A 23910-nucleotide genomic window follows, 5' to 3' on the forward strand; every position below is an offset into this window, starting at 1 on the left:
ATCAATGCTTTATCTAGCAATAGGAGCTATCCAGCAAGTATCTCCAATGACCTTCAAGGTGTCGAGGTGGACTTTTTGCAGGTCTGCAATCTCACATACCAGAAGGAAGGCAATAAGGCAGCCCACTTGCTAGCGCATCATGCTAAGGGATTGTCTGTTTTTAGAACTTGGATAGAGGAAGACCCATGCTTCTTTATTTCTGTACTAAGGGTTCGTTTGAATAGAACTTATTGCTAAAAATTGAAAACACTATAATAAAATAATTTTAAAATGCTTGAATAGTGCTGTGGGACCAATTTTTAATATTTTTTCTAATGAACAATGCACAAACAATGCATAAACAGTGCACTGTCTCCTCCTAAAAGCTGTTGCGCGTGAATAAAAAAAAAAAAGAAGGGAAAACTGAAACGTGAAACGCAGCTCAAATGTGGATCCAAACGGGCAATAAATGAGGATGCCTCTAATGTAATATGACTATTTTTTTTTTTTTTCTCGAGTAATATGACTATTTTGTTGTATGAAATGCGGTTTTCTTATCAAAAAAAATAATAATAAAAAGAAAAAAAATAAAAAAAAAAGAAGAAAATTTGACTAGTAGGAGTGGTTTTTATTATTATTATTCTTATTTATTTTTTTTTTTTTTAATTTTTGGGTGAGAAGATGACTAGGAATGGATTGATTGGCCTTTTCAACAACCGAAAGGGCAATTATATATTGGTGAGTAGTAGATAGGCTGAGGCCGCCAGATATCTATTATCTATTATCCAATATATATATATATTGATGAAAATCCATTATCTAATATACTATTTTGTTCACCAGACCAGACCAGATAATAGATATTTCATATTTGTAGAAAGTAGAAAGTAGAAAGTAGAAAGGTACATTCGTTCTTTCGTGGACATCACTCATCACTTTCACTGCTAAAGCCTGAACTCTGAAGCTTCGTTTTCCAATTACATGGCTACACCTACACATTTGAATTCTTGTTCTTCAACGACCTTCACAGCCTCTTCTTCATTCAACAATGACACGCATCATCTGTCCAGTAGATTCGTCATTGTGCCAAGAAAACCTCATTCCTTCACATGGGTCTCTCACTCTCAGACCCGTCTCAGAATTCATTCCAAAACACACTTTCACCTCAAATCCTCAAATGGGCATCCACTAAATACTGTTTCTTTGCAAGATGGTGAGTTCTTGTTCTTTTCTATGTGTGATTCTCAGTTTTGTGTTTCCCACTTCCTAGTATTGTTCTTCTTCTATTCTATGTGAAAGACATGTGTGCGCATAATCCGGAAGGGCTTCTCTTATTTATGGTTGTTGAATTGGTTTCAGAGTGTCAGTTAATTTAGAATTTTCTTTTAGTTGCCTCTTTTTTTTTTTTTTTTTTTTTTTTTTTGAGGAACTTCTTTTAGTTGCTTTTATGTGTACTCTGTCACCCATAAATAAGCATGCTTGTATTGAATGCTGTCTTCAACCTTAGGATATATAGAAAACTTTAAATTCACATGACATGATAATGGGAATTCTTTTTCGATTACTAATTATTTGCTATATGTAGGTATAGTGGTTACGGTTTTGCGAGAAATGATTGAACTTGTAAAGTTAGCTAATTTTTTTTTTTTTTTTTCCATAGATATTGGTAAGTGTCCAAAAGAACTGTTTATCGACATGATTAAAGTTATCTAACAGTAACAATTGCTGCACGTGATCACAAAGTTAAATGGTTTGGAGGATTAGGCATATTTGGTTTTTCAACCCACCTCTTCTTTATGTTGCCGTTTGATTACTGCGTCTGTAATCTGTTCTATACCACTCTTTTTCTTTGTTTAGTTTCTTAATGTTCAATCTTAGAATGGATTTTGGAGTAGGTTCAGCTGGAACTCCTCTGCCCAAAAAACATGTGGAGAGTCGAAGGAAAGAGGGATCTCTTCCCTTGCCTGAATCTGAAAATTCAGAATCTACTCTCAGCATAACTGTCGTTGGAGCTTCAGGAGACCTTGCCAAAAAGAAGATATTTCCAGCACTTTTTGCTCTTTATTATGAAGATTTTCTGCCCAAGGTTCCATTCTTCATTGCTTTATAAATTAATGTTTTGTAACATTATCAGTAGTTTTGGAATTTCAGATGGTGAAAATTCAGCAATGGTTAACCAATTCTAACTTCATATCTTTATTATTTACTCGTATTTATACAGAATTTTGTAGTGTTTGGATATGCTCGGACTAAAATGACTGATGAGGAGCTAAGGAACATGATTAGCAGAACTCTAACCTGCAGAATTGATAAGAGGTATTATATTGCTCAACCATCATTCACATGCAAAAACATACTTCTGTTTTTTGTATGAAAAGTGCTACGTCCATAACATTTTCACAATACTTTCACAACAAATCATAGGTGGTAAGTTGTTATTGGTTCTAATTTGAATCCACAACTTAAATTACCTTTTTACCCACCCATAACAACCAATAAACAACTTGCCACTTAGGATTTGTTGTGAAAATGTTGTGGAGATAGCATTTCTTTTTTTTGTATTGTATATATTGATATGTGGCAACAACTTACAGGGAAAATTGTGAAGACAAAATGGATCAGTTCTTGAAAAGATGCTTTTACCATTCAGGGCAGTATAATTCTGAGGAGCATTTTGTAGAATTAAATAAAAAGATGAAAGAAAAAGAGGTAATTATTTTGTCTTTACTGTATTATTAAGTATAGAATGTTGTAATTGTGATGGATAGAGCTTCATTTTTAGCAGTTGATGTAATTTGCTATCCTATTCCTGTTTACTACCTGGGAGAGACAGGAGCCCAATTATATTGTATGGTAATTAAAACTTAGCAGAACCCCAAGCGATAGGTCTAATGGTTCCTTGGTCTCAAGATTCTCACCACAAGGTCCTGAGTTTTGACTCACCCCACAAACATCCAACCAACTCCTTGGAGCTAATTGGGGCCATCCCTTGGGAGTAATCTTAGTAATTACCTGGTATGCTTGAGACAAGGTGACTGCACATGCCCAAGGATTAGTCAGATCTCAAAAAGCTTTGGACACCCAGTGAGCCAATAATAAATATATAAAACTTAGTAGAAACAAGATCTTTATTTGGGTACACTATAGTCCACCTCCTTGATTCTTTCCATTGGTTCTGCTATTCCTTGACTATTCTTGTAACTCTGATCCAAGAAAGAACATGCCTCACAGAAGGCACTGATATTCAAATGAAGTTACATTGAAAAGGTTAGAGAAGCTCTTTCTAACTACATAGATGTTGTTGCAGAAGTCTTGATTTCTATGACAGATCTTTTATGGAGGTCCAACTGGGATAAGTGTGGCTAGCTAAATTTTTATGTTGCACAAATGTGGTAGATTTTCATTGACATGGAATCAAACTTTGAAGTAATACATGGCTTGGTACTGAAGCTTACGCTTTAATTCTCTAGTAATGCTCTTTTCAGGCTGGAAAACTGTCAAATAGGTTGTTTTACTTGTCTGTACCTCCAAACATATTTGTTGATGTCGTGAGATGTGCTAGCCTTAGAGCTTCTTCAGCAAATGGGTGGATGAGGGTCATTGTTGAAAAGCCATTTGGTCGTGACTCGAAGTCATCTGGTGAACTAACAAGATGCTTGAAGCAGTACCTTACTGAAGATCAAATATTCAGGTTCATCTTTATTTGTTAGTTTTTTATTAAATGCACAGAGCTAGCGAGAAAATCTTGATCTTTTAGATAATTTTCAGGATTGACCATTACTTGGGGAAGGAGCTTGTTGAGAATCTATCAGTGCTTCGATTCTCAAATCTTGTTTTTGAGCCTCTTTGGTCCCGGAACTACATCCGCAATGTGCAACTGATATTTTCTGAAGATTTTGGCACTGAAGGTCGAGGGGGGTGAGTTTCATATGTATCTATATATATCTAAAAACTAAAATGTAGCATTTATTGTTGCTATACTTATATTGTGCCACCTCATCCACCCTGTCATTGACTACATAATCATTCTTTTTCTTATTTAATTTTTATTCCTAAATTTCGTTGACAATATTAAATATATAAATATTTTTTTGAAAAATATATATATATATATATATATATATATATATATATATATATTTAGATTGACTTTAGACATTCATCTTGAGCGGTTTTAACTTTATATATAACTTTGCCTTTACACATTCATTTACTTTAATTTAGATGTTATAACTAAGCAATAAAATCAATGAAGAATCTAAAATAAAAAACAATGTCTATACATATCTATCTATACTATTATATAATAATGGAAGCTTTAAAATAAATTTTACAAAAGCTCTTTTTGTGCCATGTCATTAGCAGCCTTTTTTATTTATTTATTTTTTAAGTTTTGCAATTTTTACTTTGTTTAATCTTTCATCTTTTTCAACCATTGTCCTCTTAGTTCAATTTCTCATCATCTCTGATCATTGGCTTCTCAAATTTTTAATTTGATTTCCTTTATAAATTTTTAAATTTTCTCCTTTATATCTTCATAAATTCTACAATTTCACTTTTTTGAACCTTTCATCTACTTCCACTCTTCCAACCTTTCATCTTCATAATTTCTATGGTTTCACTTTTTTGAACCTTTCATTTGCTTTCAGTCTTTCTCTTCCAACTTGATTTTCTTATAAATTTCTTTTACTTCATTTCCACTTCTCTCCCTTATTCCTTCCAAGTTGTTCACATCAAAAAAGGTAAATTCTCTCTCTCTCCCTCCAATTTTGTCTCTTTTGATGCTTTTTTTTTTTTCAACCACTTTTTCCCCCTAATAGTTCTTTTTGTTATTTTTGATTTAATTGTCACTTCACATTTGTTTCTTTTTTTGGCAAATATGTATCGACTTTTATGCATATATAGGTATTTTGGTATTCCAATTTCCACTAAAAAAAAAAAAAAATCCTTTTTTTTTAGTGATTCAATTAGATGTTAAACTATAAGACTTTACTAAGTTTTGTTTATTTTTAAATCATTTTGGGTGAACAAAAGTGTAGTTTTTGTAGAAAAAGTACTCTTATTAATTGTGTTAGAAATACTCTATAGTGCCACTTATTTAGATAAAACAAAGGTTAAACAAATGGAAATAATTGAATGAGTGACATATTTTAGCTTTCGCAATTTTATTTTCATTATTAATTTTGTTGTTATTATTATTAATTATTATAATGATGCACATAGAAACTTAATTATGAGATTTTGCTAATATTTGTTTATTCTATAATCTTTTTGAGTGGATAAATTTTCTGTAGAGAAAATAATCTTAATAGATTATCAATAAAAAATTATTTTCCTAATCGACCAAATTAATCATTGTTTTTTTTTTTTAGAATACTAAGTATTTTTAACACATACATGGGGAGAGGGCAAAAATGTCTTAAAAAAACTGACAGTAATGTATATTCAAAAAGGCCTAACTCTTAGATACATAGTCTAAACTTTAATCATTGTTAAGCGATGGTTGATATGACATTTTGCAAAATGATGATTGATGAGACATTTTGTTTGTTTGCAAAGCATTTTCATATAGGTATGTTTTGATTCGATGTATTTTTATGGATGTATTGAGATAAGTAATGTATTCAACAAGAGAGATCATGATTATACTTTGTATACTTCAAAAGAGATAGATTGGTTTGAAATTAAAGATAACATTAAAATATGATGCTACAAGTTGAAATTTATTAATGGTGGGAAAAAGCTGTTTTTCTCATTCTTTTCTAAATGTCATAATTGGAAAATTTTAATCCACACTATATTCTATCACTAACAAATTCGCTCATAATATGAATCGATGAAAATAATCTTAATATAAAATAAAATAAAATAAATATATAATTTATTTATTTATCTATAAGGAACACAAAATTCATTACTTAAAAAAAAAAAAAAAAAACCCTTGCCCTTTGTTGGTTTCTTAAATAGTTATATAAAAAAAAATTTCTTAGTTAATAATTTAAAATGAAATTCTCTTATGAGAAAACGCTATGTTAGTCCTAATATATAATTTTATGAATATTTTAAAAAATAAATTATATATTACATTTTATTTTAAAATAATTAGATATTCTCCCGCATCGCGGGGTTGTGACTAGTGTTTCCTAATAACAGACCAAGTCAAAAGAAATCCATTTTCAAGGGGAGCTAGGGTTGTATGATGATGTGAAAAATTCTATAGTTAAACGTTATATAAATAGTAATCAGTATTGAGAAATCACGTTCTATTGAATTCTATCTTCAGATTGCCAATTAGAGAATCACTAAAGACCTTTCAGCGATTTGATGCACCCTTCTATACTATTATTTCCTACTTTAAAAGAAAAAATACAAATACAAACAAATGTGAGACTAGAGTTTCTTGAAAATATGTGAAATGCATATGAACGAGTAAGAGTTTGTAGCTATACTATTAGAATTTAGTAGTTCTATGTCTAAATTGGTAAGTCACATGACACAAGTAATGACACAGGATTTTATTAAACATCCAAGGGAGGCCAAAAAAACTTCTAATTTAAGAATATAATGAGAGAGGGAATGGAAAAGTCAAGACCCCCTCCCTCTACCACTTCCTGATAATACCTATTAAATCACCAATTGTTCCAAAAGTTTAAGCTATTGGAATATGGTAAATTTAATTATTTAAACACATACTTCTAACAATACATATAATGAAATTACTTATCCTTTCACAAACAATGATCACCTGCTTGTTTTTGTTCATGTTCCCAGATATTTTGATAACTATGGAATCATACGAGATATAATGCAAAATCATCTTCTGCAAATACTAGCTCTTTTTGCGATGGAGACTCCTGTCAGCTTAGATGCCGAGGATATCAGGAATGAAAAGGTATTATTATGCTTTCTTTTTTACTGTCTTTACTAGCAAGATTGCAGTGATAATTATTTATCTGATAATTTACCACTTGCTTTTTGAAAACCTAGCTAAAATTCAGTTAAAAAAACTGTTGACTGAATTTAGAATTTTTTTTTCAGAAAGGTCTTATGAAAGATTGGTTTCATTTATGAGGATATTGTAACGTAATGATGAGTTGCAAATGGCCTTGATTCAGGTTAAGGTCCTAAGGTCAATGAGACCACTGCAGCTTGAAGATGTAGTTGTTGGTCAATATAAGGGCCACAGCAAGGGTGGGAAATCATATCCTGCTTATACAGATGACCCCACAGTGCCAAAAGACAGTCTTACTGCAACCTTTGCAGCTGCAGCTCTCTTTATTAATAATGCCAGATGGGATGGGGTTCCTTTCCTGATGAAAGCTGGCAAGGCTCTCCATACTAAGCGGTATGTAGGATTTCTTCTTAATTAGAGAGAATCTTCTCCTTAAGCATCCCCTGTATGTTGTTGGGATGTAATTATTAATGATCTGAAAATGTTGTTGCAATGGTACGCCAGAGCAGAAATTCGAGTTCAGTTCAGACATGTACCTGGTAACTTGTACAAGCGAAAGTTTGGAACTGACTTAGACAAGGCTACAAATGAGCTTGTGCTTCGTGTGCAACCTGATGAAGCCATTTATTTGAAGATCAACAACAAAGTTCCTGGTCTTGGAATGAGATTAGATCGCAGTGACTTAAATTTGCTTTACCGTGCAAGGTATGAGAATCATAAATACATTTTTTTGACTGTGTCGGTTCTCTTAATTTCTTAACGTAGTGTAAGTGATATGTGGATGATATCAAAAATACAATTTCTTCTGCCTTAATAACTATGGTTTCGACTTTGATAACCTTGGTGCCTTCTAGACATTCAAAGACATTTATTATCTTGAGTAGATGCTTTAATGTGATTTTGCTCATTCTTTGAATTAAGTCCTCATCTCTAGATCTGTTCTTAGACATGGAATTCTTGCTGTGAGCAATATTTTATAAAATTATAAACCACAAATCATGAATGACAAGTAACAGTTATATAGCCAAAAAAAAATAAAAAATTGATTAGTAATGGTTAAAGTTAGGAGTAAATGATACAGGATATATGGGTAAAAAATAGTGCAACCACATTAAAGCATCTATGTTGCACTATGGACTTTGCAGTTCCTGTGCAGGCATTGTTTTAAGACTCTGGTTCCATTGTGCAGGTATCCCACAGAAATACCAGATGCATATGAGCGGCTGCTTTTAGATGCAATAGAAGGGGAGCGAAGGTTGTTCATTAGAAGTGATGAGCTTGATGCTGCTTGGACGCTATTCACACCATTGTTAAATGAGCTTGAAGAGAAGAAGATAGTTCCGGAGCTCTATCCATATGGTAGTAGAGGACCAGTTGGAGCACATTATCTTGCCGCCAATCACAATGTTCGATGGGGAGATCTCAGTGGTGACGATTCATGAGTAGCAAAGAGTTCTCCTCTCTGATTATGTTGGATGCTTACATTGGACTCCTGTTTTTATACAAGGTTTTGTTTTGTTTTGTTTTTATTATTATTCTTAAGTGCATGATATGCTGTGTTAGCATGCAATTTTTTTTGTCACCTTGCATAGCAAAAGGTTAGTATAGAATGAGTGCAGAGCATTTGATATTGTGAATGTAAATTGACTGAATAATATGTAAAGGACAGATGAAAATGGAGTAAACTCAGATCAATGAATAAATGGACAGTTGATCTTTGGTTCACCAATTTTATGTTCGTTCTTAGCCTATTAATAAGTCTAACTGAATTATATTGTGGAGTATACTGCATGTCATGAGCATTTGCTCTAAATGGTGTAGGACACTAATATTTAGAATAAAAACTGCCAAAAAATATATCTTTTTTATAAAATAAAATTAAAAAAAAAAAATTCAAATAAGCGGAATATAACGCACACTTGGTGGAATGTCTAGAGAAAACTATTTCAGAAACCCATCATTGTAAGTTTAGTTGGACATGCATGTAAAGTCTTGGAAGGACTGCATGGCAGTTGGCAGAAACTGGCAAAGCCAAAAACCTAAATGATACCCTTCTTAATTAATTAACTATCCCCATCTGAAGTCTCTGGTGTCAAAAGAAAGTATTGCCCTTGGGGGCTTTAGCAGTAAACTACTGGGAATTAAAACAAAGCCTTTATAGCCTATTTTACCTCAATAGGCTGTTTAGCTTCCAAATTCCAATAACGTACTCCATCCTACATTTCGCATTTTGATGCTCTTTGTTTAGGTCAAAAATTTTATGTTACAGGTTGCCATGAATTGCTTCAAAAAAAAAAGGTAATTTTATGCGTTCCATGATAATCTTGCCATTGATCTTAGCGGGTGATAATGAACCAAAAGATTAGCCAAGGCTTGTTATGTAATGTTCTCACTGCTTTTCTAATTATATAGCTTGAAACAGATTTTTTTACATCCCTCTCTCGTAAACACCTTATTTTTGAGCCAACCACAAACACAAGTGAGAGGGGGAAGTCAGAAACGTGAAATTGCTATACCATTAGCCATACCATGTTTAAATTGCTATAGCATTAGCAATTTAGCATAAGGCCGTTCAAAACAATTTTTAACCCAAATTGATGATCACCATCAACAATCACACACCAAATATATATATATATATATATAAAAGACAAGACTTAAGTACACAACTTAGGTATTGTTCTTTAAGTTCCATTCTTAAGATTTTGCCATGTTACTTTTTTCTTATAAGATGGAAATGTATTTTTTTAATTAAGTGACCACATGACAAAAACTTAAGAAGCGAATTTAAGGAATAACACCTAAGATACTGCATATAAGTTGTCCACACACACACATTATATAAAAGACAAGACTTAAGTACACAACTTAGGTACTGTTCTTTAAGTTCCATTCTTAAGATTTTGCCATGTTACTTTTTTCTTATAAGATGGAAATGTATTTTTTAATTAAGTGACCACATGACAAAAACTTAAGAAGCGAATTTAAGGAATAACACCTAAGATACTGCATATAAGTTGTCCACACACACACATAAATATAAATATAAATATATATATATATATATATATATATATATATATATATATATCGACACACATACATGGGCGAGCCAAGGGGGTCAAAGGGGTGCAGTTGTTTGCCCTGGTTCCTTGAAAAATAAATTCTTGAAGTAGGGGTATATCATGAACTATTCTTTGATACTATACCCTGACAAAAAAAAAAAAAAAAAACCCTCCTATTTTAATACATGTACAAACCCTTAATACCAAGTGTGGTAGGCCTTTCTATACTTTTTAAGCTAGACTATTTCCTGCTGCGTTATGGCCCAATAGTTCTAGGGTAAGAGAGTCAGGATTGACTTGACTGGAACTCACCTCAAGTCTTCTTGTGCACAAGCAAGGACCCCTTTACTGGGATTTTGGTCATGTGCCCATGGCAGAAAGTGTTGTCAACAAAATGTTATAGCAGGAGGATATATTATGATAAAATAAGAGGAATACATTTGCTGTTAGTCAAAGGCGAGGATTAAACCATTTTCTTGGTAAAGAGAAAGAACACAATGATATGAACACGACAAAAGAAAGGTTAATAATGACAATAAAAGAAAAGGAAGTGGTATTAATGCTTTATCAAAAAAGAAAAAGGTAAGTCTGCTGTGCTTGTTTTCCTAGGAGTCTTAAGTCTAAGAAGGGAACCACTCCTCAATGTGGGCAATCTCACAAGGGGAATCTAGCCACGAAAATTTCTCACTTTGAAAGAATGGACCTAGGTGGCTTATCCTCGAATTCTTTGATCTTCACTAGAGAGCAGACTAGTAGAGGGAGAGAAGGAATAGCCTATTGGTGCATGCCCACTATCACACTTTAGCTTACTCTCAGTTTTTCCTTTATGATTTCTATGTTACCTATTTTCTTTCCTATCTTTCACTCCTTTTCTTACTTGTTTTTCTCTTATTTATCTCTCGTGCTTGCCTCCCCCCGTTGTTTACAGTGGATAGCTAAGGCCTTTTTATACTGCTTGTTGTGATGGGTTTTACTATTTTACCCCTCAACTGCTTTTGTCCTGGTATGGGTGTCCTTCCCAAACCACCTACTGGTTTGTCGGCTGCCCAGCCATCACCACTTCCCTGTGCTGGCCCTGCCATGTTCCATTCCCAAACAAAAGAGTTTTGCTTTGTTTTCTTGCTCTCTGTGGCATTCCCATCTAGATAAGGGTTGGACATTCTCTTTTCCTAACTCCTATGGCATGCACCTAGTGATTCTAGTTCATCTTTCCCTCTTTGGGGTGGCATTCCATCATAGCAGGACATTTCCCCCAAAACAGCTTGAGCGGGAACCCTAGAATAGACTCCCCCCTTCCCTCCACTGCCAGACCATACCCTTTCTTACCTCTGACCCATGATCCACCGCTCCTGATTTGGATAGGTATAAGTGGGTGGTGCCTGAGCCTTGCGCGTGCTCCACTTCCATTTGAGTCTGTGGCTTGTCTGCTGTTCATGCATTTCCTTGGCCTGGGGGCTTGTCTGGTCTTTGCTACATGTTTTGCTACTCATTCTCAACCTCTTGTGGCGTGGATGAGTCACTGGGCCTTCGTTCTTTACATCTTGCTTCCTCCCTAGGCTGGGTTTTTCTTGGGCATGGGCCTTTCCCTCTTTAATCCAGCCCTTGCCTCCTCCGTGGGTCGGTTGACACTTCTGCCATGCTGCCCCATTGCTTTTGCCATGCCGCCCCATTACTTCTACCATGTTATCATTTAACTTGTGCTTGCTGAGCCTCTTTTAGTCCTGTTGTACACTTTCCTTTTACTCAGTTCCCGTAGCCCAGTACTACTGCTGTACTTGTTCTCATACTATTTTGAGGCTTCCTTGGCCTACTTTATTCCTTTGGGCATCCTCGACCAGCTTCATTCCTTTAGGCATCCTCGACCCATTCCAATCCTTCATTCCCATGGGCTTTTGCTAAATCTTTTGGGCTTCCTTGGCCCAATTACCATCCCTTTTACTTTTAGGGTTTATCGGCCTTTCTACCAACCCCATTTACTAATTCTTTCCTTTGAGCTCCTTCGGCCCATTTTTGCTTGCTTGCCATTTCTCACAGTTCCCATGGGTTTACTACTTCTTTCATTGGGCTCCCTCAGGTCTGCTTGCTTTCTTTGGGGCTTTTTACTATCTTACAAGCCCATGGACAATTATTCCTGCCATTCAGGCTTAATGGTTTTCTTCTCACTTTGCTAATTCTTCTTCCTTATTATCTTTCATATTGTTGGGCTTTTTTCTTGTTATTGGGACTTCTTGCCAAAGTGGGCCTTAACATTCAGCCCCCTAAGCATATGAGGTGCTATTGCGGTTCATATGTGAAAAGTGTTGTCTCTTTGAAAAGTTTTTTTTTTTTTTCGCGGGTTTTTTTCGAACAGTGGGCCCCGTTTCATTTTCTTTCTTGCTGTGAACAGTGTTCTCTTTAAATTTCCCAGTTTAACAATTATTTTGAAACACAACTTCTGCTTCATTAATGCGATGCCTTTTTTGATGGGTGAACCATTTTATCCTTTCGCGTCATCGTTCATTTCACCAGTACTTAAACTTATTCCCTTCACATTACTGACACAAAACTCCTTTTCATTGATCTTTTTCTTCACTGCATCTTCTTTCTCAAATACCCTTGTCCATCTGTTTTGATCAAACATCCCACCATGATGTCAGCGAAATGCGAGAGTTCTTCCCGTCGTAAGGGGAAGGAAATTGTCACTGACGATCCTACCACAAAAACCAAAGGCGAAGACGCCCCTCTCTCCAAATTAGAACGTTTTGAGAAGGAAGAAGGGAGCCGCGACCCCAACAGTGAGTGTGCTCCTCTCATTGACCCCTTATGATACCCATGCCCATTTTCCAACGGTGCTCGACGATTACTTGCCTCCACCGCTGGGTCGCATGTGGCTCTCTATTTGCCGTCGCGACACGGAGGTGTCTTGGACCCCTTTGGCTTCTTCAATCCCTAATCTTGACATACGCCAAGGTACTTCACTCCCCATGCCCGTTCTCTTTGAATTTGGGTCGGGACTTCTTTAGGTTGGAAAGAGTGGGTAGACGGAGAGTTGTCCGACACGGGTTTCATGGCGGCATTACAGCATGTGTTGAAGGCCATTGTCTCATCGCGTTGCTTTTCTAACTATGGGGACTTGTTCAATCTCTGCCATTTGGTCCGCTGATGGTGCACCACTACCCATAACTTCTGTCTTTCCTATGGCGAGATCACCGTGACTTTGGAAGATGTGGCAAACCAGCTACTGTTGCCCATTCTTGGTGATGTTGACTCGAGTGCTATGGAACTCTCTCCCGAGGAGGAGGCCGTGGAGGCTGAATTGAAGAAAGGAATGAGTGGCAATGCGAAGTTGTCACATTGGGTTGAGGCTTTCTCCAAGGCTTCCGATGTAGTTCACCACGCGGCCTTTGTTGCATTTTGGCTCTATAAGTTCATTTTTGGCTCTCAACCTTATTATGTTGTAAAACCTCTTCATTTTCGATTGTCCATAAAGATATCTACCGGGGTGAGTCTACCATTGGCCCCTATGTTTCTAGGTCATCTATATGTGCAATTTGATATCTTGCGGAGTAATGAGAAGCAGGCGGGTTCCTGCCATATAGTCACCACTTCCGCCCACAGCACTATCTTGCAGCATCTACTATGGGAGTGTTGTGCTAGGCACTTGGCAAAGTGTAAGTATGTTTGTTTTGCTAAGGAGAAGTATCGTTCATGTTCAAAGGTTATTACTGATTTTTGTGATCGTTTCGTGTCTAATTTCCCGTCGGCTTACCATTGGGTTGGGTTGAAGCCGTTTGGGCATCCTGTTGTGGAGTTTTTTTTGATAAAGGAATTAGTTTTTATTGGAGAGCATATAGAAGTCTAGGTTCTGGTTATACATGTGCTGATTCAATTATGGGTCCCTTTGTTGATATTCCTGGGACCACCGCCCCGTTGACTGCTGTTAATGGGAGAGGGATTATGTACTTGGCAGCCACTAATGCTGGATGGCTACCTTATCTTGCTGATTAGGGGGTTCAGTTTGTGCACTATTCCGCCAATAGAGTGAGGAGGTAGTTTAGGCTAGATCAAGAAATTCCTGATGATTTTTCTTTTATCATGGAGTCTGCTACTTCTGTCTAGCCATTCCTACAACATGGTGCTTTTATGTTTTGGAGCAAGCGTTTTACAGCAGTCACCATTCTAGGTTCACAAAGGAAGGGTATTTGCACTGCAACCATGCATGGGTACTGGCAAGCCGTGATGACTTTGTTTGAGCAGGAGTTGTTGGGTAGCCGTGGGTTTCTCTCATTCCACTTGATGGTCTCCATGCAATTATTTCTGACAACCCTCAATTACTTCTTCCCACTCAAATATAGCAGAGTTAGTCTACTATATTTGAGTGGCAGGCAAAGGAAAATGGATGGTCCTTGTATGCTGGTGAGTACCCTATGGGTTGGGAGAAGAGAGTGAAGGTGGTGAACCTTCCCATGCCTGCAAAGAAAGGTTCCGTGTCTTGGTCTGCCAAAAAATGTGATGATTCCTCTGAGACTTGCTCCGATATTGTTTCGTATGAGAGTAGCCTTCCCTCCATAGGCAATATAGTCCAAGAGAGTTCCCACCTCTTTCGTCTACTACCACTGAGAGGAGAGTATGTTATCTCCAACTCTTCTTCTTCTTCATTTTTTCTTATTCATGAGGCCTTGCTGCGGCCAACCTCACATGCATACTTATTTATTTCCACTCTTATTGCCTTTTTTTTTTTTTTTTTTTTTTTTTTTGTGTGTGCAGTCTAAGCGTAAGGAGGATACTTCTACCACCCACCCCATCTTCCTTGATGAGTCTGAGTTAGAGGTATATCCCTTCCTTTTGCATGCATTCTTGTTGCCATGTGTCACCATGTGCCTCGTTTCTCTCTCTCTCTCTCTCTCTTTTTTTTTTTTTTTTTTTTTTTTTTTTTTTTCAAGCCTACCCCAAGCCCCTCTCTGTTTATCACCCTAAGACTGAGGAGATCTTTGCTGCCATGGGCACACCTATGGAAGGTTTCTTTGATGGGGCGGGCATAGTGGCCGAGGCCATGGCCTCCGCTCTTGCTGTTGTATAGAGAGCTCCTGCCGAGACCCCTATCCCTTCACCCAAGCCTGACCCTGTTTAGGAGACTGCCCAAACTGAGAGGGTTAGCGAGCCTGCTTCTATCCTTACCGACATCCCTACTCCTCAGAAAGGAGTTACTCCTGCTGCTGCTTCTCAGACTGGGAGCACTTCTCCTGCTACCCCTCTTGTCATTTCAGCTAGTGATCCTTTTGTGGCTTTGTCTCAGGCCGTGAAAGATGGTTCTTCCCTAATGGTCACTCCCTCATCCATTCCTAGCTCTGTACCTATGGGCTTGATGCGGATTTACCTTCCGATGAAGGATCCGAGGAGGTTCTCGAGGATTGTGAGGATGAGCCTACCATGAAGAAGAGGGTCTCCGATTTTGACGAGGAGGATAGTGGTGAGCATGAGACCGAGGCCATGGCTATGTATCTCTTGCCCCTATTAGGCCTTCTCTTATCTCCCACCTTTTATTATTATTAGCTTCTCTCTTTTTTCTTAAACTTTCTGTTGCGATTTTTTAATCACTCTGCATGTTTATTCCTTTAGCCATAGATATTCTCGAGGAGCTTGAGGCTGCAACAAACACTACAATGCCTACAGCCCCCATTTCTACCACACCTGCAGCCACCATTTCTGCAGGTCTTGGTACTTTTTCTTTCTCCCATCTTTTCTCTAATCTTTGTTATGAATTCATTTTCTTCATTTCATCCGTCCCTCATGTTGTACTTTATGTTTCTCCTCAAGTCCGATTCCTACCGATGTGGCTCCGCCCTCTCGGTTTGAGATAGGCAATAGTTCTACCACAGTCCTCGACCCCGCGGGTGAGGCTGTCGCTTTCTTCACTCGGTTTGACCAACTTGAGGTCAATGTCCTTGATCCTGCAAACTTCTGGGGTGCTAAAGCTCCCTACATTGATTTTCATGGCTTCCAGGTTCCAAGGGAGTGCATTCCCCATTTGGAGGCAGTTTATAGTAGCCACGGGGACTTCATGCAAGGGTTTCTATTAGGATTAGTGCCCTTAAATCCTATTGTATGATGCTATGTATGATATTATGTATGACTTTATGTTGTATTTAATAATTTTTTTATTATCTAAAATAATGGTAATATGTGAGTAAGTCACAAAAGACATAAGTCACAAGTTCTTTGTAAACTCAGAATTTAAGTTCGTAGTTGGTGATGAAATTGGGCATTTCATCTGTGAAGACTATAACATATCAACTAAGATGATTTGTCTTGATCATGGAAGTGAAGACTTCTAGTTGGTATGTTGATATGTTTTAAGAGTTAAGACATATTGAACTAGACCGCTGTGAGATTTATTATTTTCCTAACGACTGTCAAATAAATAATAAATCTCATAACTTCTATTTGCATGAACTCTTAATCCTGAGAGAAAAATGGACTTGATCATAAGGTGTAGGTTGCTTTGATATATCAGGAGTGAGATCTAAAGTCATGATCAAAACCTCAGTATGTTAGGCAACAACATTTAGTGTTGATGGAACGTATATTCTTAAGATGGAATTCATAATCTCTTAATGGAGATATAAAATATTCCCTTGAGATAAGTTTAATGGGTTTAGTTATTCAGAGTGTTAGGCCTAACCACTTTAGGAAGGAGTTACTAAAGTATATATTTATGAAATTGGATTTTATAAATATATGATGAATAACTTAAAATGATTAAACCAGGTACTCAAAGATTAAGATGTAGTAATTTTTAAATTGGCAGTCTATATTCATGACTTTATATTACTATGAATATTTTATGAAGGGGTTGCATGTATAATAAAGTCTTGGGCGTAAAGTGGAATTGGAGTGAAGATTAAAAGTGTTTCCAAGTACTTCTAATCTTTTGTTTTGAATTTCTCCACACCAAGGTACGCTATCTTGTTCTTAAATTTTAAAATTTACATAATGCATGTTATCAATCATGAATGATATATATCCATGTTTGTTGCTTCTGCTGTGTGTTTTGTATGAGATACAAAACTAGATTTTCCATCAGTTTCTTCTTGGACAATTTGCGAGGGAGCATTTTCTCAAGTTGCTAGGGAGCGTGATGAATGATATTGAGCACAACCTTATTGATACCGTTTTTGCCGAGAGGATTTTGCACTGGAGGGCGGCAGTCCAGGAGTTGATTAGAGTTGGCTTTGCCGTGGAGTTCATGCTAGACCACCTACGAGAGATTGCTCGAGCTTTCTTCACGAAGAAGGTTCAGCCTGCTGTGGATGCTATAGATATGCACACTGAGGCTTTGAAGAAGGAGGTGGCAGACCTGAAGGCACGTCGTGAGCGCTTTCTTTCTGGTGTCGCTGGCCCTAGCCGTTTTAGAGATCGGACCCTTATTTCTAGCCTTCGATGAGATTATGTAGTTTCCCCTTTTTATCTCCTTCCCCCATTTTTCCCTTTTTAGTACACTTTTTATTTTCTCTAGTACTTATTTGGCAAGTTTGACATGAATTCTATATTTTGGGTTTGTAATCTATGATGCCACATTTGCTACTACTATCAGTATTACTATGACTATGATGCAGTATGTTTTCTTTTGCTAATGCCTCATAGTTTTTTTTTTTTCCATTACTTTCCGAATAGAAGCATGCTACAACATTTTCTTATGACATCATCCCTTGCAAGGGTGGTCACTTGGAGGAAAGGAAAAAAAAAGAAACTAACTAGATAGGAAAGGGGACAACTACACAATGTTTCTTAGGCATAATATTGCTTTAACCATTTGCCATTAATGGGGTCCATTAAATCTTTTCCATCCATCTGAGCCAAATGGTAATACCCACTTGCGTGTGCTTCCCTTATCAAAAGTGATCCTTCTCATTTTGGTGAGAACTTAGATGGTCCTGCCATATCTCACCCGACGTGGTCTACTGCTTTTAGTACAAGTTGCCCCTTTGAAAACACCCTTTCTCTAGTCATCCTACCAGAAGCTTTAGTCATTCTTTGTCTGTATCTGTGGCTACGTTCCTAGGCCTCTTCCCTTTTCTCATCCAATCCTTCTAGGTCTTCACACCTTTCTACCCTGAAGATTTCCTTATCCTTTTCTTTCTTCTGTGCTTGCATGACTTTTAAGGAAAGGATCATCACTTCAGCTGGGCTCATCAACTCTGTTCCGTAGACTAAAGAGAAGGGTGAGAACCCTGTGGCAGACTTTGGTGAGTTTCGGTAGGCCCAAAGGGCATTTGGAAAATGCGTCGCCCATCCCTCGGTATATTCTTGGTTCATCTTGCTAATAATTTTTATATGAGTCTTGTTCGTCGCCTCTGCCTACCCATTCCCTTGAAAGTAATAGGGTGATGACCGGTGGTGTTTGACTTGGTAGAACTCTAACATCTTCCTCACCTCACTATTGACAAATGGTGTGTCATTGTCACTGATGATTCTGTGAGGCACTCCAAACTTGATAATTATGTTTTCTTTGATAAAATTTGTCACTGCCCTCCTATGGCTTTACAGAGTGGTATGGTTTCCATCCACTTGGTAAAGTACTCTGTGGCCACTAGAATCCATATGTACCCACATGATGGTGGATTAATTGGTCCTACTAAATCTAGCCCCCAAGTGTGGAAGGGCCACGGGGTGAACATGCTATACAAGTTCTGTGGGTGAGTGTGAATCAGATTGGCTTGTACTTGGCAGTTGTGGCACTTCTTACTGAATTTTGTTATGTCTCTTTTCATAGTGGGTTAGTAATAACCTATTTGCAGTAGACACCTGTACAACGTTTTCCTTCCTTGGTGCTCCCCGCATTCTCCTGCTTGTACCTCCTTTACCATTTCCCCTGCTTCTTCGGGACCCAAACATTGTAATGGGTCTCCGTCATATCCTTTCTTGAAAATGACTCCTTCATGCAAGAAGTAGCATACTGCCAAACTTTTAAGCTTATATCTTTCACTATGCTTCTACGGCAGGATACCCTTTGCTAGGTATTGCACAAACGAACTCCTCTAGTCTTCAATGGTGAAGACAGCATAGCTTTCCTCTCTGTTTGCCGCAAATTAATAGGCTTCGCATTGGGTTTGGACTTGGCCTGCATCCTTACCCATGCTTGGCCAATAGAAACCTACCCTCTAGAGTCTGTGGTAGAGGCTGATTTCTATGCAGAACCCGCAGGTTTCGTCATGTACTTCCCTCAATTTTCTTTGGGCCTCCTTTTGCCCTACACATCTCGACAAGATCCCTCCCGGCATCCCGCAGTACAATTCTCCTTCCACCAAGGCGTAGTCTTTCAACGCTTTGAATTCTGCCACATCTTCTTCCTTCATCAAGGCTTCCTTTATGGGAATCCTCCAATCCTCTTCACATCTTTCTTCTTGGAATCTTTTCTTTAGTACTTCGATGATGGACTCCTCTTGCTTGCTGACTTCCACCCTGGTTTTGCTTCCTTTAAATGCTATTTGTGATCCTAATGCGGCCAACGCGTCCGTCTACCGATTCGTGCTCCTCAGAGTGTGCTCTATCTCAAATGTTGAGAATTTTTCCTCCAAAGAGAAACTTCCTTTGGCCTAGCAAACCACTAGATTGGAGTCACCTATCACTTTCAAATGTTTGACCCCCATTTCTGCGGTGTTGTTTGAACAAGGAAATTCCAACTTGAACGAAAGTGCCACGGCTTCGTTCCCTTCATGATATAGGAATATTCCCATGCCTCCTAAGTAGGTAGTCAAAGAACCATCAAACTTCATTACCCATTACTCTGTAATTACTTTTGCCATGGCTACCTCACCTGGAACTTTTTCATCCAGTAGGAATTCCTCTTCTCTTGGAAATTGTGCTAATAAATCCGTTATAGCCTGACTCTTTACTGCTTTAGGTGTTCCTACCTTCAAATCATATTGTGACAACTGTAACAACCACTAGGATATCCTCCCAGAGAGGATTAGCTGTAGCAGCAGAGCTTTGATTGCGTGGGACTTCGTCATTAGCCACACCTCATAGGCTAGGAAGTAACGGCGTAACCTTTGTGATGCATATACTATTGCCAAGCACGCTCTTTTTGCCCTAGAATAGCAAGTTTCCGCATCTCTTAGAGCACAGCTTATGTAATAGACTGGTTGCTCAACACTGTTTCCATCTTCTTGGGCGATCAATGCACCTATGGCGTACGAGCTGGTGGCTAAGTAGAGCAGTAGCGGCCTTTTGCGGATCGGGGCTTGTACCATAGGGAGATTCGTCATAATCTGCTGTAACCTTCTAAAGGTTGTCTACTGAGCCTCTCCCCACTCGAAGCTTTGTCCCTTCTTAAGTAGCTTGGTGAAGGCTGAAGTGATTAATGCTAAGCTTGGGATGAACCTTCGAATGTAAGAGACTTTCCCCAGAAAACTCTTCAATTCCTTCATCGTGGCAGGCGGCTTCATGCTTGCTATGGTTGTGGCTTTAGTTAGGTCTACTTCTATTTCTCTACTGTAGACTAAGAACCCTAAAAATTTCCCAGAAGATACTCCAAAGGCACACTTGAGGGGATTCATTCTTAGCTTAAAGGTCCTGCATCTTTCAAACATCTTTCTCAATACTTTGACATGATCATCTTGTCTCTTTGACTTCACAACTATGTCGTCCACATAGTCTTCTAACTCATGATGCATCATGTCATGGAATATGGCGCTTATGGTGCGTTGATAAGTTGCGCCCACATTCTTCAACCCAAAGGGCATCACAATATAGTAGAAATGGCCTATGGGAGTCTTGAAAGCAATCTTCTTTGCGTCTTTTGTCGCCATCTGAATCTAATTGTATCCACTGAATCCATCCATAAAAGAAAACATGGCGTTTCATGCTACCAAGTCTATTAGCAGGTCCATGTTTGGCAGGAGGAACTCGTCTTTTGGGCAGACCTGATTGAGATTTCTGAAGTCTACACAGTACCTTATCTGTCCATTCTTCTTCTTTACTAGTATGATATTGGATAGCCATTGCGTGTTTTGGATAGGTTTAATGAAACTAGTGGCCAACAGCTTTTGTACCTCATTTACTATATACTATTCTATTTCATTGTGAAATACTTTGGCAGGTTGAGCCACTAGCTTAGCTTCAGGATCAACATTGAGCATATGCACCACCAATCTCGGGTCTAGCCCAAGCATCTCGTTGTAGTACCATGTGAAGACATCATTGAATTCTTTCAACACCAATTTCAATTCTAACTTTTCTTCTTTTGATAGTTTTGAACTAATAAAGATGGGTCTTGGCTTCTGTGGATCAGTCCCCAGATCAACTTCTTCCAATCCTTCTTCTGTTGCTACCTGTGTATCCCTTTCTACTGTAATTTCCTTCTCTTTTTTCGTATTGCTTTCTTCTTCTAAACTTTCCTGGGCCACACAGCATACCAAGCTTTTATGCTGCGACCCTTGTCTGGGGCCCCTTTGCGTATCTCATGCGAGCCCCGCAGACCTTCATAGCTTGTAGTTAATTCTGCTGTTAGGGTTCTAAACCCTGACGCATCGCGGTACACCATCTGACTCCAAAGTGGGTGCTTCTTTCCTTTTCTTTCTTTACATTAGCAGTCACCTCAAATCAGGCATTGGGTCGTCTCAAATGTCCTCCCACTTAGGGACGAAGGTGCTTTGTGGTTTTGACACTATGCTTTCTCCAGATGGCACCTACTCATTGTAGAACATAGTTTCTACCAGATGAGCCCCCGCTTGTTCGAAGGACAATAGGTTTGGCCATTATCTGTATCATTCTGCCGTTCAACCTTCCCTTTACACATTGATGGTAAGTAGATGGTACCAACAGGTGCTTGTGCGACCACGGCCTTCCTAACAGTATGTGGTATGAGACCTCTGTTTTCACCTCGTGGAAGTGGGCCAAAGAGGCCATTGGCCCCACTTTCAACTACAACTAAATATGGCTTGCGGTATACTCACATCTTCCCCCAAATCCTGTTACCTCCATTGGGCATCCCTGTATTTTCTTTCTGAAATTCCTGCTGCTTGCAATGCACTCAGCAGGATGAGGTTTACGAAAACGCCCGTACTAACCAAGGCTTTCTTGATGGGGATTTGATTTATGGATGCTGCCAAGTAAAAGGGCCTCCTATGATCTAAATACCCCACTTCCATATCTTCATCATTGAAAGTGATCTCATTTGCCTCCTGTAAGAGATCCTTGTCATCTACAGTTTTTGCTATTAAGCACTTTACTCCTGCTCCTAAGGCAATGCTCACAAAAGCCACTGTGGCAATCCTTCGCTTGTTTACTGTGAGCCCCAACTGATCAAATAAATTTTTGAACTTTGAACTTTTTGCAAGGTGGTAATTTCTGCAGCAGGCAGGGCTGGCCTTTCCTCCTCGTCTTCCCCTAGATCTACATAAATGACAACTACTGCTACTCCCTTCCCCTTGGGGTTTAGGAATGGGTTTCTTTAGACTTCCGGCTGAGATAACTCGAGAGTAGGATGTTGTACATAATTGGTTTTAGAATGGGTTTAGGAATGGGTTTCTTTAGACTTCCGCCAAACATTCCGCAGTACGATGTTGCACAGAATTGTGCAAGCAACAAAAACGTGGATCTTTCCGCTTTTCTTCGATGGGCTCTCTAGAAACTTGGTTAGGCATAAAGATCCCATCTGTGATCCATTTGGCTCGGAGCACATCTAACTATTCCGGTGTACATGGTAATGGTGGAGGGGTCTCGTACTCCCTCCCATCAGACTTTCTCTTCCGTTTACCAGTGGACGCTGCCATGGCCTGTGGAGTGTTCCTTTGTTCTTTGGTCTTGTCAAAACTTGGCCTTATTGATTGGGCAGTCTTTTTGGGTTTCTGCAATAACTGTATGAATTAGGAGATTTCTAGATTCTCAAAAATAGCTCTGTATTCCATGATTATTGAAAGCTCAAATTTGTGTTAAAAACACAAGAGCTGTTTAGACCCCAAATTAATAAATTACGGCTCAGTTGATTTTACTCTAACTTAAACTAAGTGCAGAATAGAGTAAATGCGAGCGAACAAACAATACAACCACTCTAACCATATTCATAAAAACACAGCAGTAAAATGAAAGCTAAAAGAGTAGGGAAGAGAGATGCAAACACAAGATAACACGCCGATGTGTTATGGAAGAGGAAACCGAAGAACTCGGTGAAAAACCTCTCCAACGCTCTCCAAGCGGTAAATCGATCCACTAGACAATAAGTTGGGATACACAGATAGCAAGAGGCCCTCCAAGCCTAGTCTACCCAATGCACCTAAGCCCTCCAAGCTCCTACTCCAACTAGGCTTCTCGGATCCCAGAATGCGCCCAATTGCATCCGCCAAAGTTTGACTTCTTCCAAAGCTTCCCAGCAGCACCAAAAACTCACTGGACACTCAGTATGGGTGTGGTAAGTGTTTAGGCTATCAACCTCTCAAGGATTTGGAAATGGAGAGGTAGGAGTAGAGGAAAACCACAATGGATGGTGTAGAGAATCGTGGGTATGACAATCTCACACTTTCAAGGGTTTGTGGCTAGGGTTTTCTCTCTGAAAATCTCTCTACTCAATATGTGGGTAATGATGGTATATATAGTGTGTATGAGGATGTAGTGGAGCAGATAGGACAAAATAGCAAAACAAAGTGTTTCACAGGTATCTTGTGGGAAGGCCTTATCTGCGAGACACTCGCGAAAACTTGCTGTCTCCATTCTGTCCTGACTCTTCACATTCCAGTCATGTGCTGGGCACATGCATCACTTCGCGAGATGGCTAGTCACGAGCTACCCATGAAAACTTCTTTTGTCTTCAATAGATGCCTTGAGTCTTCACACACTCTCTCTCTCTCTCGCACACAACCCTTACAAATAAATCCCACATAAAATACAGGGTACAAAGATTGAACAAAATTACAATCAAATTTGGCACAGAAATAA

The 23910-nt window shown here is 38.4% G+C and overlaps 1 protein-coding gene across 2 annotated transcripts; it reads left to right on the forward strand.

Moving 5' to 3' along the window:
• The first annotated feature begins 750 nt into the window (after positions 1–750).
• LOC142641143 (glucose-6-phosphate 1-dehydrogenase, chloroplastic) lies at positions 751–8660 on the forward strand. Of its 2 annotated transcripts, none has more exons than XM_075815536.1 (10): positions 751–1192; positions 1875–2065; positions 2201–2295; positions 2574–2688; positions 3465–3670; positions 3748–3897; positions 6751–6871; positions 7095–7324; positions 7436–7636; positions 8121–8660. In XM_075815536.1, exons 1-10 carry the CDS (start codon positions 961–963, stop codon positions 8371–8373), a joined length of 1794 nt encoding a protein of 597 aa, XP_075671651.1. In that variant the 5' UTR covers positions 751–960; the 3' UTR covers positions 8374–8660. The 2 variants fall into 2 exon arrangements, with proteins under 2 accessions (XP_075671651.1, XP_075671652.1); XM_075815537.1 differs by having other exon boundaries at positions 1070–1192; positions 1858–2065.
• Positions 8661–23910: the final 15250 nt, after the last annotated feature.

Source organism: Castanea sativa, chromosome 6 (genome assembly GCF_040712315.1).
Source record: "Castanea sativa cultivar Marrone di Chiusa Pesio chromosome 6, ASM4071231v1".
NCBI classification, from domain to species: Eukaryota; Viridiplantae; Streptophyta; class Magnoliopsida; order Fagales; family Fagaceae; genus Castanea; species Castanea sativa.